The sequence below is a fragment of the Lissotriton vulgaris genome, unplaced genomic scaffold (assembly GCF_964263255.1).
Source record: "Lissotriton vulgaris unplaced genomic scaffold, aLisVul1.2 SCAFFOLD_1018, whole genome shotgun sequence".
NCBI classification, from domain to species: Eukaryota; Metazoa; Chordata; class Amphibia; order Caudata; family Salamandridae; genus Lissotriton; species Lissotriton vulgaris.
Window position 1 is genome coordinate 401,779 of NW_028246283.1, and position 17,359 is coordinate 419,137.

The following is a 17,359-nucleotide window of genomic DNA, read 5'->3' on the forward strand; positions in this document are numbered from 1 at the left end:
TAAAAAAGAATTAAACAGTTTCATTTATCAGCGAGTTAATTTGAATAAATAGATGCATTTAAAATATTTAAAAGACCCGTTATATACATCAGTTTTCCAAATTCATGCTCCTTCTGGCTCTGGTTGCTGCCACCAGGAAATTGGCCATGGCAAAAGTAATGCAGATGTTGCCCAATGATTGCAAATATAGCATTGCTGGTCTCACCTGGGAGAAACCAGCTTCTCTTAGAACTGGTAGCAGGTATTTTTTTCTTTGGGCGGAGAAGAAATCACAAAACATAACAAAATGTAAACTGTCTTGAACAGAAAAATTGTCACAGGTGCAAGGTGGTGCTAACTCCGGATTCATCCATTTGTTAAAATTACCCAAATAAAAGTGAATGATGTTGAATCTGAATCTTGTTAACAAGAATCTGTGAAAAGGGTTTGTGACGAAACATGAATAAGGCTCGATTGCAAGTGACTGGAGAGTTAAGTAGTGCGTTCGGACAGAGGGTTTAAATAATTCAACTTCTTCTCGCAACATGTATGCCCTAGACATAAACTGTTTTTTTATGAAACTCACATCCTGCTTTGTGATACACGAGGGAGAGGTGAATAAATCTGGACGACCTAGTTCATTAAAACATTTGTGCAAATACCCCAGCCATGGTATCGTGTGGCTGTGTTCCAAACTCATCACATCCCTCATGATCATGTGGTTTAACGATAATTCAGGGTTTAACCAGGTCTTAAGCCAGTATGTTAGTGGAGCCAGTCTCAGTTTGTCCTGGATATAATCCATACCAAGTTCTGAATGAATGGAAAAAACCGGGGAGGATTGGGGGAGGGACAGGACTGAGCGTAAAAAACTATTCTCAGCTACCTGAATTTTATCTAAGCGTACATAGCCCCATAAGGCGGCACCATACAAGGCCACGGGAAGGGATTTGCTGTTATAAACCTGGATAATGGCCTTCATAGGTTTATGGCCCAGCCTTTTAGCGAAGCTTAAGATGGCCATGGATGTTCTAGTGACCGCTAGGCTTTTTGCGCGTATCTGTGGGCCCCAGGTACCCCTGCTGTCAAAAAGGACTCCCAGATATGGAAACACGGGGACTCCCGATACTATCTCCCCTTTACAGAAAAAGGTTTTTATTCCTCTCTTGGCCCTTTTCCCTTGTCTACCTACGACCATAGTGTGCGATTTGGAGGCATTAACCCTCAGGTCCAACCGGTCCATAAAGGTCCCAAATGCATCTAGCAGTTTTTGAAGGCATACCCCTGTGCGTGCTATTAGTACAGCGTCGTCCGCGTATAGGAGAGCAGGGATCTTAACTTCTCCTACACGCGGAACGTCACTAGCTGCCCCAATTAGGTGTTTGCCTAAGTCATTTATATAGATGGTAAACAACAGGGGGGCCAGTATGCATCCTTGCCTAACGCCACGGAGGGATCTAAAGCGTGACGTGCATCTTCCCTCTTTGGTTACTCTTACAGCAGCAAATAGGTCCTGATGCATAGATGCTATGAACGCCACCAGGTCTGCTTCAATTCCCATGTTAATCAGAATCTCCCATAGCTTAGACCTGTTGACCAAGTCGAAGGCCGAGGAGAGGTCCATGAATGCTAGATACAAGGACCCCTCCTTGGCCACCGTATACTTGGCAATCAAGAGGTGGAGATTTGAGCATTGTTCTATCGTGCCCCTTTTTTCCCTGAAGCCATACTGTATATCGGCCAGACCCCCACACTCCTCCAGGCTATCTCTTAGTCTGTCTAAAAGGACTCTGCCCAGGATCTTGATAGCAGAGTCCAGCAGGGAGATAGGACGGTAGCACCCTGGATCGTCCCTTCGCCCCTTTTTAAATATAGGCACTATGGTGGAAGTGGCCCACGTGTTTGGGGGGGGAGAAGTATTTGCGGCTGTGAACACATTGGCCAGGATGCCAGCCCAGAGTTTGGGGGAATGTAGATAAAAGTCAGCTGGCACCCCATCTGGGCCAGGGGCTTTGTTCCTAGTTGTTGCGCAGATTGCTTTTTCCACTTCCCTGCTGTTAAACTGTAGAGGAGTGGCCACCAAATTAACACAGCTTTGTAAGTGCGGCCGGTCCCCCGACTCACCATAAACAGAACTGAAATGGGCTAGCCACTTCTCATCTGGTATTACGCAGTCAGTGTCTGCATTGGGAGATTCTGAGAAATAAGGGTGGTTTACTACCGCCCAGAATTGCCTACTGTCCCGCAAGATGTTAATGTCGGTTAGTTGTTCCCAAGCCTCCTGCTTGATGCTATCCCTTCTAGATTTCGTGGCAAGCCTGTACTCTTTTCTCAGCGTTGAGACCAGAGCCCTATCCCTAGGTTGAGCTTTAAGGGCAGCTTTTAAAGCTCTAAGGGCCTTACTGCATGCAGAGTCAAACCATTTGCGTGGCTTTGGTTCTCCCCTGCCCCTTGGTGCCATAAGGTTCTCAGCCACGGTGTGGCATATTGATTGAAATGCGGCCATAGTATCATTGCCTGGGAAGGTCGGGTCTTGGCAGATTTTAATCTGCTCTTCGATCTCTTGACCGATGTTTTGATAAAAATCGTCTGCCACCACATTCCCCCACTTCAAACGCCTGCCTTGATCTGTAGGGCGAAGGATATAGCCCTGTTTAGGCTGCCCTGGCATGGGTCCCAACGCTCCCCCCCAGCGGATCGATAAAAAAACAGGGTTATGGTCGCTAAAAGGGGAAAATACAGTGCGATAGGAAATGATACAATCAAGAATGGCAGAGGTCACAAAAATATAATCAATAACAGAACCCATGGGAGAGCCCTTGTACGTTGGTGCTCTAGATACCCCCTCTCCTGCTGTAAATTCAAGAAGGTTATAGTTGGCCAGGAAGACCTCCAGTTCCTCTCCAGGCCTGGAGTGTTCGAAGTGTGGACCCTCCTGGTCCCAAGTCTCCACAGCTCCCTGCCTGGGACAGCCGGAGTTACAGGGGTGAATGTTAAAATCTCCCATTAGCACTATTTCATAGCTGGTAGAGGAATTTTGGATAAATGTATTTAGAAATGTGTCCAGTTGGGTGATGTTATTACCCCCAAATTCTTTGTTGACAGAGTTGTAGAAATTAATAAACAGAATACTTTTAGATGAGCAGCTTTGCCTTTCTACAATTAGACAGTTTTGGGAGTCATAGTCAATTTGTTTAAGTGGACCCGTGAGGTCAAGGGAAAAGAGGGTCAAGAGGCCTCCCCTCGCTCTGCCTGCAGTGCTGGGGCTGGCCGCGACTGAGAAGCCTACAAAACCGTCCAGCCACAAACTAGATGACAAGTCCCATGTTTCTTGCAGAGCGATGACGTCGTGTTCTGATACAAAGGTGACCCATTCGCTGTCGCTCATTTTTGAGCTAATTCCGGCAATGTTCCAGCTAATTATTTTGCAACCATTTTCATCCTTCGGCACTGCCAAGGAGGCCCTTGCGACCTCACTAGGTGTGGAAGCTCCATCTGATGCTAGTCAGTCCATGTCCTCCAGGCCCGACAGGGGAGAGAACTGGTTTGTTAAGCTTATACATGTCCCCTCGACCAGAGATACTGCCTGGGTGGCCTGTTGAGACAAAGTGGGCGGGATGGGAAAGGGCGCTGCTGAGTGGCTTGAGAGAGGGGCGTGTGTGTTTATGCGGGCCGTTGCTAACCTTTTGTCCTTCCATCTGGCCTGGTAATTGATGTTGAGTTTGCGTAGAGATGGAGGTTGGTAGAAAAAGCCCAAAGGGACTGGTCTTAGACGATCCCTCCAAGAGATTTTTGAGCCGTCCCAAAAGAGTCTGTCAGCCACGTCCGCCCTGCAGAAGTTAACAACCACACAGTCGCCAAACGTTGATTTGGGTTGTTTCCCAATCCATCCCACCCTTCTTGCGTGGATGATCAACTCCGCTATATTATCGCCACTGCATGTGTTGGCACTCCAGTTCTTGACTTTGGTGATCAGGTCCTCCGTGGATTCCCTGTCCCCTTCCCCAAGTGGGTCTACTCCAATAAACACTGCAACCAAAGGTGATGCTTCCGGTGGGAGGTGGAGTTTATATGTACTTGGCACTGCCTTTTTTCTGCTTGGTTGGCTGTTATCTAATGGGGCTGAGGCCCCGCACGGATTGTTCGTCAGTGCTGTCGGGGGGAGTATATTGTGTTCACATATCCTGTTGTCGTTGGTTGGATTACTGCCTACAAGGTCCATCGGCACTATTGGCCCCTCAGTGACCCTTATTGTGCTCATCTGATCAGGCCTAACCCCATTACTTGGATTGTGATTAGTGGGAAGTGCTTGCATAATTCTGTCCAGAAGTGAACATTTCTTCAGAAGACCTTCAAGGCAGGTATTGAGAGTGTCTACAATGTCCTTTGGGAGTCTTGTAGGGCACATGTGTCAGCAGGGGTATCCTTTCACAAGGGGGTTCACCTATTCGCAGGACCAGTTCACATTAGTGTCATGGTTCCCCAGCACATCCATTCCCCCAACTATTCCAAACAGGGCATTAGGTGGCCAGAACCACTGGCCCTGGAGAGACCAATCCAAGTACTGCTGATCAGCTGGAGTCAAAGTCCATCAGTCCAACCTTGCAGTGGACTCTGGTGGGTTCTCCATTGGCACGGCCTTCTCATCGGTTTCTCCCCTGTGGAGGGGTTTTTAACTGGGGATGGAAATTTATAGAAGTCAGGCACCCCTAGCCAATTCCAGGGTGCCACATCATGAAAACACACCTGTCTCAACCCTCTTGCACAGCATACTGGAACATTTGAACATTGCGACTTCAAGTTGTCTGTGGAAAGAGCGTCCTTGAGACATCAGCTTCGCTTCCAGCTGACAAAGCTGCCTGACCCTTCCCCACCAGAGCTTCAAAGACGAGCCCCACATATGTTTGGTCCCAGCGACCTGGCTCCCCTCCTTTGTTTCAGTGTGCAAGGCAGTCCAGCTGCAGGAGCAGAGTGACAAACTAATTGACGGATGCAGATTTAGTGCCCAACTCTTCCTTTACTAGGAACTGGGTCAATCAAATCCTTTTCATCTGAACTTCTAACCGTTAACAGAGGTGTCCCCAAGGATCTGTTCTCTCCCCTCAATTACTCAACATTTATATGGAACCCCTCACCACCATTCTAAAAAAAGCCAACATCCCCTTCCATCTATATGCAGATGACACTCAGATCTATTTGGAAACCTCCTCCTTCAATGACATTCTAAGACTCAACAACACTCTCAGAGGTTCAAGAATGGTTATCAGCCAACCACCTTAAACTCAATCAGGGGAAAACCAAATTCCTCTTCATCTCTAACAAGGAAGAAAATCCGCAAATCGTTGAATGGCTGAAAGCAACCGATGCTCTCAACGGTAACCTCACCTTGGCAAGCTCTGTAAAATCACTTGGAATCACCCTTGATCACAAGCTAACCATGACCAACCACATCAAGAACTCCGCAAAAAGTGCCTTCCTCAACCTGAAGCTTCTCAACAAAATCAAACCCCACATTCCACCCTTGGACCTCAAACAAGCCACCCAATCACTTGTATTGTCCAGACTAGACTACGGGAATGCAGTCCTCTCTGGGACAGCTCTCGCCCACCTAGCACCACTCAAAACAACCCTGAATGCAGCTGCCAGAATGGTCACAGGAGTAAAAAAATACGACCATATTTCTCCCGCTCTCAGAAAACTAAAATGGCTCCCACTGGAATTGCTAGCCAGCTTCAAAACTGCATGCCTCATGCACAAAGCCCTGCACACAGGGAAACCAGAATACCTAGCCTCTAAACTTAAGAAAGCCAGCCAGTCTAGAAGCCTCAGGAGTTCCAACTCCCTCTTACTCATCGCCCTGAAAACGCGTAAACAAAAAACCGCAGCCCGCTCCTTTGCAGGAAACACATCCAAAATCTGGAACTCCATCCCTGTGGTCATCAGAACTATCCCCTCCTTTGCAAAATTCAGAAGCCTCCTAAAAGTCCTCTACCTCAACCGTTCCTTCCCGAACTGAAATCCGTGACTCTCAAGCCTCCAGCCGTCAGTCATCTGGTAATGCACATCCACTGCCTACCTCAACCCCTCTCCCCAACCCGTCGCCTTGCTCCATCGCCGCTCGGAGAAATCTCTCCGCTTTAATCTTTATGTATCGAGATTACCTCTAACCCTCTCTACCTCAATGGCGCACCTTGGAACCCTAGACCTCTCTACCTCTATGGCGACCTCAGACGCTCATCACAATTGTAATTTTTTGAACACTTATGAACACGTTTATCCTTCTCTCAAACTGTATATGATTATGTTTACTCTCCCTCCTGTTGTAAAGCACTCTGATACCCCCGGGTCTGGCCAGCGCTAAAGAAAACTTCTTAAATAAAATAAAAAAATATATATATATTGGCTCTATTGTATGGTGAGGCCTTTGATCCTCTTGCTGGACAGCAGAGTAATTAACTTGGCACCGTAAGTGGGGGAGGGTTGGGGAGGCAAAGGCCTGGACTATGAGCTGAGCAAGGAAATACAACAATTCTTAAAGTGCCATATGGAACGTAGATAGAAGTAAGGGACCGTGAATCTATACTCTGGGTGCATGTTTACTGTACTTTAGTAAATATTTTGTCTATAAGGTGTAATGCATATTTCATAGTTCTGGCAGCCAAGTTAACCACTTGGCTGCTAAGGTACAATTACTCTTGTGATGCAATTTCCATTGAAATCAATGGAAAGTCCATGACGAGTTACCCTTGTCATTAGCGGCGAAGAGGTTAAACTTGATTAGTTGAGATGGGAATCAATAAAGATTCTCGAGCTACCAGATAGTAATTTCGTGGATACATGGGTAGTTGATCAATAAATAAGAGAATAGGATGAGACAGTGGTGGAATGTGTTTACTACAGATATGAAGACAGAAGGGACGAACATATGTGAGTTCATTAGCATTACAATAATACAACACTACTTACTGGATGTGCATGGCACACTCTAGCAATATCTTCGCAAGATGCTCCATATTCCATAGCAAGTGCAGCTTCATTTATCATCTCTCCTGCACCCTATAGAGGACAACAATTCAATTAGAAACTACAGAGAGAAATGTTAATATGTACAAAAACGTGTCAAATTCACCAATATGACTTATTCTCTTACATGATATCCAGAATAATTACCATTTACATTTATCTAATCATATTACAGGAGACACAGATCACCAAAAATATACAGAAGGCTCAGTTAAGGCCTATGCTGATGTGTGTCTGTATGCTAAGAAAAAATACCTCAGGATGACATTGGAAAGCTGATTAAGTCATTAACCCTACTTGAAAGCACTTTCATACTGGCAGTCCATTTACCACAAAGTGAAGGTATTTCTTATAAGTGGGGTGGATGAGAGCATGTAAATCGGTAACCTTGAGATTGAGCCCCATATAAAGTCTCCCTGTTGTTGAAGGACGATAATGACATCCTGCAGTGTTTTAAGGCAGAAAACTTCTGTTAGTATGGATTGATTCAGGTGTCGAAGATCAAAGATGCGTCTCTTCTGTTATGTTCCTTGAGTCCCAGTTCTATGAAACGCTTTTGCAGAAAGGTGTTAATGACTGAGGTTGTATGTTGAGATGTTGTGCAGCTCTAGCCGAAAGCAGTGTTAGACCACAGCTAGGTCTCGCTTGTCCGACGTGAACCCTGCCCTTTGAGCGAGGAAAACGCATAACACCCTCCGACAGGTGACATGTCATGGGTGGGAAGTGGAGTACGTCTTTGCTTGGAGGTGGCATCATACTTGCTACAGTCACCTTTGCCCTTATCTCTATTACTTCTGTGTGAGCACCTATTGATAAGTTACTTACTTTCGATAATGCCTTATCTGGCTGGTAAAAACTCAATCTAGCTGCAGATTCCTTACCTTCGAATTTCCCCAGGCGTCGGACTGGATCCAGAAGATTTTTTGTGAGCAAAACCCCTGTGAGCTGGTAGGTGGCTTTGGTTGGCTCCGTGCGACACAGCCCATCATGTTATGTTTAAATATTTTATGTAGCGCACAGCTGCCTCAGCGAAAAGGGCGTCCCGGCGCTTATAGCAGTGAAATGAAAAGTAAGGGATTAGGCGGTGGGAAAGAGAAAGCTCTTCGGAGCCTTGCGGAAAGACGTCAAGCTATCCAGACAACGCATCTGCGTCGGCAAGGAATTCCGCAATTTAGCTGCCAAGCAGCGAAAAGATCGTCCACCAGCTCGGAGACGCTTCCCTCGCGGGACCATAACTAGATGTTGCCCAGCTGATCGAAGTTGGCGCGTAGGTACATAGGGGACCTGAACATTGGACAGAATCTCAGGGGAAGAACATTTTATAAGTCAAGCACAAGGTTTTAAATTCAATCCTTTTGATCAAAGGTAGCCAATGAAGGCGACGGATTTCCCCAGTCACAGAACAAGTTCTGGGAAGACTCAGAAAGGACACGAGCTGCTGCGTTCTGAACACATTGCAAACGGCTCATTTCTGCCTTATCAGCTTCTAACAGGAGTGAGTTAGCATAGTCCAATCTCGATAGAATGGTCGCCTGTACTATCTGTCGGGTAGATGGATAAAAAAAACCAACGGTCTCATTCCTCGAAGTAGGCCAAAGCAGGTACCTTCTAGCTTCTTAGTATGCTCCTGAAAGCTAAGAGTGGCATCCATCCAAACCATAAAGTGAGTAGACTGAAGCGCCCTCATGGATTTTGCTATCTCCCTGTCTTTTTTGATCTTCCTGAGCAGCTCTTCAATCTGAGGTCCAAAAGGGTGCTCACCATCTAACAGGAGGTTGAGGTGATGCTGGTCTACCTCCTGTTTGAACCCAGAGATGCGTAAATAGGTATGGCACCTAAGTAGGACACTGGCATTGGAGATGTCCTTGTTCCCAGACACTATCTTCTCCCATGTTTCCTATACTGCTTAGTGTGATGCATTTCCTCCCATTGCCATGTCGTACCGTGACCAGAGTGCCACCAAACTGACTATTCACCAATGGGCTGCTGCTTCATAACACCCAGGCCTGCTGTTGCAGTCTGTTGTGTGTCCCGCAGAGTTCTCTTCAGTACTTAAGTCTCTTTTTGGAGAGGAAGGCAAGGCAGGATGGCCAGGAAGCGACTTTGCAGCCGGAAGATAAGAACAGATTACACACCGTATGGTGGTCTGCCCAGGGATACTTAAGAGTGGCAGTGAGGACAGTTTTGGGAGGGGATCCGTTCCATTAGCCATGCACCAAACTCATGCGACATAAAACTGGAAACCATACTGGGTCCCAAAATGGAGGCTAGGCTCTCAATGCTTTGCTGTCTATATTCGTTGCCGTCAGGTGCTTTGCTACAGTGGCAGTCTGCATGGCCTAGGTAAGGGTTCCCTAGGTGGCCCCCTTCAACCACAATGCCCTTGGTACCTAGGTATCTTTTACGAGAGACTTACAGGGGGTCTTAAGGGCCAATAGGGAAATCGATTTCAGGGAAGAAGCACTGGCACAGAAGACCCCATTGGCAGGGACCCTGTCCACTACAATCTAAATCACATAAATATCCAGGCAAAAAGTGGGAGCTAATCGTGTCAAAAGAGGCACTTTATCACACCTGCCTAGCAATTTCATAAGTTCCCAGGCTCAAGCTCTGCCCTCTTTAGAAGGCACTAATGCCCACCTCATAGCACACAATTTGCTCATGATTCCTCCCAGTCTTTTTCGTAGCGCCTTGAGGAGGTCTATCTCGCTGTAGACGCACCAAACTTAAACTAATTCCTATTACTTCCAAATCTCTACTTATTTCAGAGGCACACCAGACATAATACATGCACACGTTTGTGGTGACAATATTATGGTGAACCAAATCATTTATTTGTAGGCACGGTCAGAAAGACTGACTGTTACATTTGGACTTTTTCTCTTGTGCATATGAAAAGGTTTTGTGGTATACAGTTGACTATGGGCATACTTATGCAATGGGCATTCTTTAGCACAGTTCTGCATGTCCTCTAGCGCAAAGATCCATATGTTCTCTAGTACACTGAATGGAATGGTCTGTGGAAGAGTGGTAGTCACTCTGAGAAACAATTTGGCATATTCTGTGTCACTAGATGTTCAGAAATAAGGTCTTGAATAAACTAAAGATATTGCAAAAATATTTTATTCAACATATGCGAACATCCAATGCAATTTCAAATCTTTCCCTGGTACTCACTGATCCAAGGATGTGGGCTCCCAGCATCCTATCTGTCGATTTGTGACCCAAGATCTTCACCAAGCCATCAGTGTCAGCATTAGTTTTGGCTCTACTGTTAGCAGCAAATGGAAACTTTCCCACTTTGTATTCAACACCCTAGAAAACAAATGAGAATGTGTTACAACACATGAAGACCACACAACTATTTTCATCTTCAATTAATAGTTACGTTGGAGTGGCTGGTTTGGATTTGTGAGAAATTGGAGCAGATAATGTAAGCAAAGACCTAACAACGTAGTGGTTCAGCTGCACAGTTTCGAGTGAATCAGGAAAGAGTGCCTTGTGGTGGTTGTCAGTCCTTGGTGCATAGCACTACTTTTTTATTATTGTTTTTTAAAATAACTGGTACTTAATTGTGTTAACTTGTAAAGATTTGTTTACAAGACTTCATATCAATATTTTAGATGTCACTTAACTCCGCATATATACACCACAGAGTCATTAGAACCATAACTTAACAATAAAAAGCACACAAATAAAAACTACCAGAACAAGAAGGGACAAGAACTTCATTTTGGGCAGTATTACAGGTCTGCCTTCCAACACAAGCAAAGTCTCAGAGGGATGTAAAGACCATCACAAGTCTCATGGGCTGAGGAACATCTTGATTTCTAATCACTGCTCATGATCCCCACTGCACAACAGCTCAGCAGTCCCAGGTAATGAAGATGCATTACCTGGGTACAGACCTGACACTATTTTCAGTAGGGCTGATGTTCAGTGTCCCAAGGATGTCTTGGTGTGTAGGTCAAGGCCAGACAAGGAGTGAAGATGGGACTTTGCTGAGTCAGAGTGGCGAGAGGTGCAGCCCTCAAGATGGCACCTACTGCTTGATGGCAGCAGGAGACCGCACAGTATTGAGCAGATAAGTGGTACAACAGCAGCACACAACAACGTAGATTACTGTAGAGAACAGCTACAATGAAAGGGAGCATCAGGAAACTGTGTGGACTGCTCTGCAGCATGATACCTCTGTAAACGAGACTCGAACCTGGAAATTGCTGCAATACCGCAGGAAGCAAGATGCTAATGGCTTGCTTAAAACAATACAGTTTCCTCACTTGGAAAATAATAGGGATGGGAAACCAATTAAAAGACATAAAATATACTCCATTGTCAAGTGCTTTAAGTGGCCCAATTGACCAAAGGTGATGAGCTTCACGAAGGTTGGAAAAGTCTTTTAACAAACATTACTTACTACTCCTATGGTATGGGTACACAGATTTGGGAGTGAAATGAGGAATCCCTTACAATAACGAAAAAGCAATACAATTCAGATGGTTGATACACAGTACTAAAAGGATGTTTCGCTGGTGGCCCATTAACCAAAATATGTATTTATTCTCTCAATAAAACGTATCTGACTGAATAGGAAATCAACTCATTAGTCTAGTGCACACTCCAATAATCTGAGGAGGAACTTTAACTGTGCACCTGATCTTGACCTACACTGGTCATTCCTCCAATGACCCTCTGCTCCATCAAAGCGGTCACCTATAGCACTGTCTGAACACTACAATTTAGGGTTCAGTAACTGAACTGGAACTTTACAAATGTGTGGTGTTCCATCCATCCACTGAAAAAAAGCTATCCTTTTATTCACCTGTTTCTACGCATAACACATTTATCAGGTCTTGTTGATGAAGATGAATACCTGATGCGGACCCTGTGAGACTAGCATCCATTACTACTGCGTACAATGTATGCAGATGGAAGTGGTGTGGCGCAGCGGCCAGGGTGCCTGACTCCGGACCACGGAATTCACGGTTCAATCCCCGCCTCCGGAGGCAGGTTAGCCCAGCACCATGTGACTCTGGGAAATAGCTAGCTTATTCTTCCAGACGGCCCCCAGCGCCGGGACACCTTTCCAGAGGTAGCTGTGCGCTTTACAAATGCTGGCATTTACATTTATATAAGTATTCCATCTTGGTGAATCAGACAGGCTAACTTGAAGATATTTTTGTCAGGGCGAACCTGAGGGAGGCACCTGAATGCTGGATCCACAGGAGATGTAATAAGGGAATGGGAAGCACATAATATAGTGGCGTGAGGGATTTGCAGTGGGCCCACATAGTCAGAAAATTCCTAAACAGAGCCGTCAGAAAAACAGATGCCAAAATAAGACCTCCATATTGCGAAGCCCTCTATCTCTCTTGAGAAAGAGAGCGAGCAATACGAGTAAACAATAATGGAAAGTCAAATAAAACTGTAAGGACAGATAGTGAGTGAGTGAGACATGATGCTAAAGGGGATAAGGCTGATCCTAGTCTCAATGGTTAATGAGAACAGTATGCGTAATGCCCCGGCTTCCTCTCTCCTAACACCTCTATTCCATAATCACATTAGGAGGTTGGTAAGGAGTTTGCAGACTACCACAGCAAGCTTTCATGTCAGAAGTGGTGGTGCCTTCATTGCAAGCATATGCAAGATAGGAGGAGATTACTAGATTAACTTGGCTGCAAGCTGAATACCTGCATGTTCCATTTAAGAAGCAGGAGCATAAAATGTAGGTAGCGGTCTGATGTAAAAGACCACAAAGGGATAAGACAACCTAATGGTTAGAGTTTTATATGATCAAGTAACTTCTGCCTCCTGATCCATGCAGAGAGGGTAACAAGCGTGGGGTATCCAGTGTGTCCACTCGTGTTTGCATTTGCATTTGAGGGAGCAGCTGTGTTGATAAAGAAAGAAGGTAGTAATAGGATGACTGAAATATACGGATACATACATTCGACCTCTCTATATGCAGATAACATGCTGTTGTATTCCTGATCCATTGAAACTGGAGATCTTTGGTACTCTGCCTGGAAGGAAAGTTATTATAAACAAACTATGCTCGTTTCCAATATGGCTGGTAAGAAGCTCCATGAAACTGGCAGAAACATTTAAGTACTTAGTGTTCAAATTGACTACTATAATAAGACCATTGCTATTCACTGGAACTCCCCTAAGGGACTATCGCAATTACAAAATACTGCAGAGATTTGGCAAAAGCTTTAGCTCTCCGTGATTAGTCTAGTTGTATTTTCCAAGATGGTTCTGCTCCCTCATTTATTTATACTATTTTTCAAAGATACCTTCAAAATTACACTAAAACCATATTTCAAGTGCTAAACTCACGGTTGATTGATTTGAATTGTGGAGGGGGCAGATGCAGAAACATGTTAAACAAAATTCAGCTGATGCTCACTAAAGGTGGATTGACCACATCAGTTTATAAGCATTAATACACTGGGAAGAAGCTGCGGTGGGTGACGGTGGTTGGGAGACAAGCAACAAACAGACCCATTATTTACGACTGAGTTTACAGAAAATAATTCTCCATCAAACACGGATTCCGAGAAGCAATGCATCATTCAGACACCCCAGGTAGTCCTGGTGACGCTGCCTTTCCTGCAATGGTTCAGAAAAGGGGGTGGTGATGAACAGAGTGTCTGAATTAAGCAGACCACTCTTACCCAGTCCAAAGATCAGGGCTTGATCCATCACCGTTATTTATCTCACTGCCCCATCCCAGCTCAGAACCTGGCTATATGCAAATCAGTCTGTCCCTGGCCCAGTGCATCATGGGAACAGGGCAGACTAAACTACCAAGCCAATTCTTCACCAGAAGGGAGACAAGCTACCGGGGACCGGTTTCTGGCATTTCAGCCGTCTTCGGCCCTGTTCCCATGATGCACTGGGCCAGGGGCAGACTAATTTGCATATAGCCAAGTTCTGAGCTGGGATGGGGCAGTGAGATAAATAACGGTGATGGATCAAGCCCTGATCTTTGGACTGGGTAAGAGTGGTCTGCTTAATTCAGACACTCTGTTCATCACCACCCCCTTTTCTGAATCATTTCCTGCAATGGAGCAGTTCATCATATTGGCCAGTCTCACCACTATAGTGTTATCCCAAATGTAGAGAGACAGCAACAATAGAGAACACCATCAAATAATCAGATGTAATGGTCCTCAAAATTGCTGCCCTGTTTGAGAACTCACCTTTGATACTTTAGGGCAATTGCTCCCCATACATAACACGCAATTTCTACCATATGGTAGGATACTTAGATCACTGCAAAATAGTTGGAGAGAAATATTTGGAGACCCTATGGCATAACTGCTGCTCCAAACACTACTCACACGTGGAGGGGTGGAAAAAAGAAATAATTAAACAACCCAACTGTAAAGAATTATTTGGGAAGAATGAAAACATCTTTAGTCCCTCTGACACAAGAGGAGTCAGATATATCAATGGAGAACTTAATGGTGTTGAAATAGGATTTCAATACATACAATATAACTAATTACACTATGCCTATTTAAAACTCAAACGATACATAGGTTATACCCTACCACCCAGCGTGATGCCCATGCTGTAAGTTCAGAATAGGCAGACTTTCTACAAATGCTATTGTCTTGTCCGGTGAAATACAGCTAGCGACAAACATTTTTCACACACTATTTCCATTACATTAGGTAACGTTACATTTTAACCCAAGGTTTGTCTGCAGGGACTAATGACGAGACCCATACAGAAGAAGATGCTGTGCAGATTTGTTGACATGCCACTCTTTCTGGCAAAGAGATGAGCAGCAATGTACTCGAAGTCTTTTGACATGGACAAAGTTAGAGATAATGCTCTGCATGCTCAATGCCGGATGGGAGAAACAGATACAAATGTGAATGACTAGAGCACCATATTGCTTAAACTGGCATGAAAAATGGTGGAGCACAATTGAATGAGAGCACAAGTCTAGGTAATGCTCCAGGCAAGTGTTCGTTTTTTTCATTTGCCCCAAACATGACCCTTTATACTATGTGCCGTATGCAACAACAGCAGGATGCTTACCTTTGGCAACACTATTTCTGGTTGTTACTCTTCTGATGGATACTTCTAACTGCAGATTGCTCATCTTTAGAATAGACCCCATAGCAGCACCTCCCAACTGTGGAGGGTGGAGGCAGTGGACACAGGCCAGCAGGTCCTGCATAACCGAGTGGGCAAATTGACCATCCCATCGGACCTGGCTGTCAAGGGAGTAGTTCTTGGTGGACAAATGCACAGACAATCATGTTGCAGCCTGGCCAATATCAACAGTGGCCACTCTTCATACTAAGAACACTGTAGCTGCCACGGCCCTTGAGGAATCGAATCCTAGAGCTTTAGACATCTTTTTTGTGGCCAATGTGTTGCAGATCTTGATCCACAGAACTATCCACATTGATTGCATCCTCTTTTTCACATCCTTACCATTCTTTTCACCTGAAATCCTGATGAAGAGCTGATCATCCACCTTATAGTTTTTTGTACGGATACTGCAACAACTTAATGCCCGTTTCAGATGATGGTGATGGAGTCTCTCCTCATCCTTTGGCAGGTGAGGTGGAGCAAAGAAAGCGGAGTGTGACCGACTGGCCAACGTGGAAGAGCATCATAACTTTGGACTGTAAAGCCATCCATGACCTCAACACCAAATTGTTTGGAAAGAATGTGGTATGGGGGTTGTAACAACAATGCTTACAATTCACTTACACAGTGCACCTATGTGATGGCAATAGGGAAAACTGTTTTCAAGATTAAGAGCCATTAGGAGCAGAGGCTCAAAAAGTGTGCACATAAGAAATGTCAAGATTAGGTTCAGGTTCCATTAGGGCATCACAAACATGTTGGGGGGGACATGTTGGTCAAACCCTTAATAAAGCGCACCACACAACCACTGACCTAAGCAAAGATAGTTGGTCCAATAAACAAAAAAAGTCTGAAAGGGCCCACAGATCACCCTTGATGTCAACTACTGCATTGCCTTGCTATGTAACGAAAAAGTAAACAAAAGAACATCAGATAGTTTGGCCTGTAAAGGGTTGGTATTTTAAGTACCACACCAAGCAACAAATTTCTTCTAAGGGCAGCCTGGATGGACTTTGTAGAATGATGTTTGGCTGAAAGGAAGCCATTAACCACCTCCATCAGCACATCAAATGCATTCAGATGTCACTATTCAATCTCCGGAGTTTGATGCAGGAATCTACCCTGTTGCTGAGACAGACAATACTCCCGAATTAGAAGACAAATGCCCAGGAGCTCTGGTACCACACTCTTGTACACCAGTATTCAGGGATAAAAATGATCTTAAGAACCAGTCTGGAATAGTGGGAATCAGAACATGAGCCCCTCATTCCACAGCAGCAAGAAGGAAACTTCTTACTAATGCCTTTGAGGAAACTCTAGCATGCAAACTGCTGACACTGCGCCTTCTGGACTGTAGTGAGCAGATCTAGCCAGTGTCTTCTCCAATGGTCGAAGATGCCTTGCACCACATTAGGACGGAGATGCCACTTATGATCTTTCAGATGATGTGTAAGAAGCTCGCTCTTTATATAAGAAAATGAGATACATGTTGTAAAGAGTCCAAGGGTTCCCTTATGAGTGGACAGGGGGCTTGCTAAGGCAATCTCTAGGTGCTCCTCTAGGGGTTAGTGTGGTTGAGCAGCCTTAGGCTCATCAGAAAGGCACGCAAGACATCTGAAAATACACACACTGGTCAATAAAGGAGAACCACACCAATTTACAAAAACTAACTCGCATCTTTGTATTTGTTTAGGCACCAGAAACAATTCAGTCAGGTAAGTATGTTTTTAAATCGAAATTATTTACAGTTAAAAAAAAGCTGACCATTAAATGCAAATAATTGAAGCTGCAATGTTGTCCTATGGGAGGAAAGGTCAGTGCGGCATTCAGGTACAATACACCCCATGTAGTATTAAGCACCTGACATTGGGTTGTATAACCTGATGTAGGGGTGACTTACAACTACTACATCCAGTGTTAGGACACAAGGCACACAGGGATTTGTCTGCAACAAAACACACAGCCTGAAGTGGCAGTCTTTCATGTGTTTGGTGAGGGGTCTCTTAGGGTGGTACAATTCATGCTGCAGCCCTTGGTGGACCCACTTTAGTACCCCAGGTCCTGGGTACCATTTATAAGGGACTTATAGAAGGTGCTAAAGATATTGCCAACTGGGTAAACTACTGTACAGTTTTCGGAAAGAGATCTTGCAATAAAGGACCTGGTTAGCAGGAATCCAGTGCACTTCCAGTCAAAATTCCATCAAGTACCAGGCACAAAGTGGGGGTTGAGAATGTCAATA

General features: G+C 44.9%; 1 protein-coding gene across 1 annotated transcript in view; it reads right to left on the reverse strand.

Moving 5' to 3' along the window:
- The window catches only part of LOC147666007 (dihydrolipoyl dehydrogenase, mitochondrial), a 193,208-nt gene that overhangs the window by 20,863 nt on the left and 154,986 nt on the right, over positions 1-17,359 (reverse strand). The window contains exons 12-13 of the mRNA XM_086949329.1: positions 10,180-10,317; positions 6,946-7,035 (exon numbers count right to left, since the gene is read on the reverse strand). Coding sequence (XP_086805455.1) covers positions 6,946-7,035; positions 10,180-10,317 — 228 coding nt within the window. The remainder of the gene's footprint in view (positions 1-6,945; positions 7,036-10,179; positions 10,318-17,359) is intronic.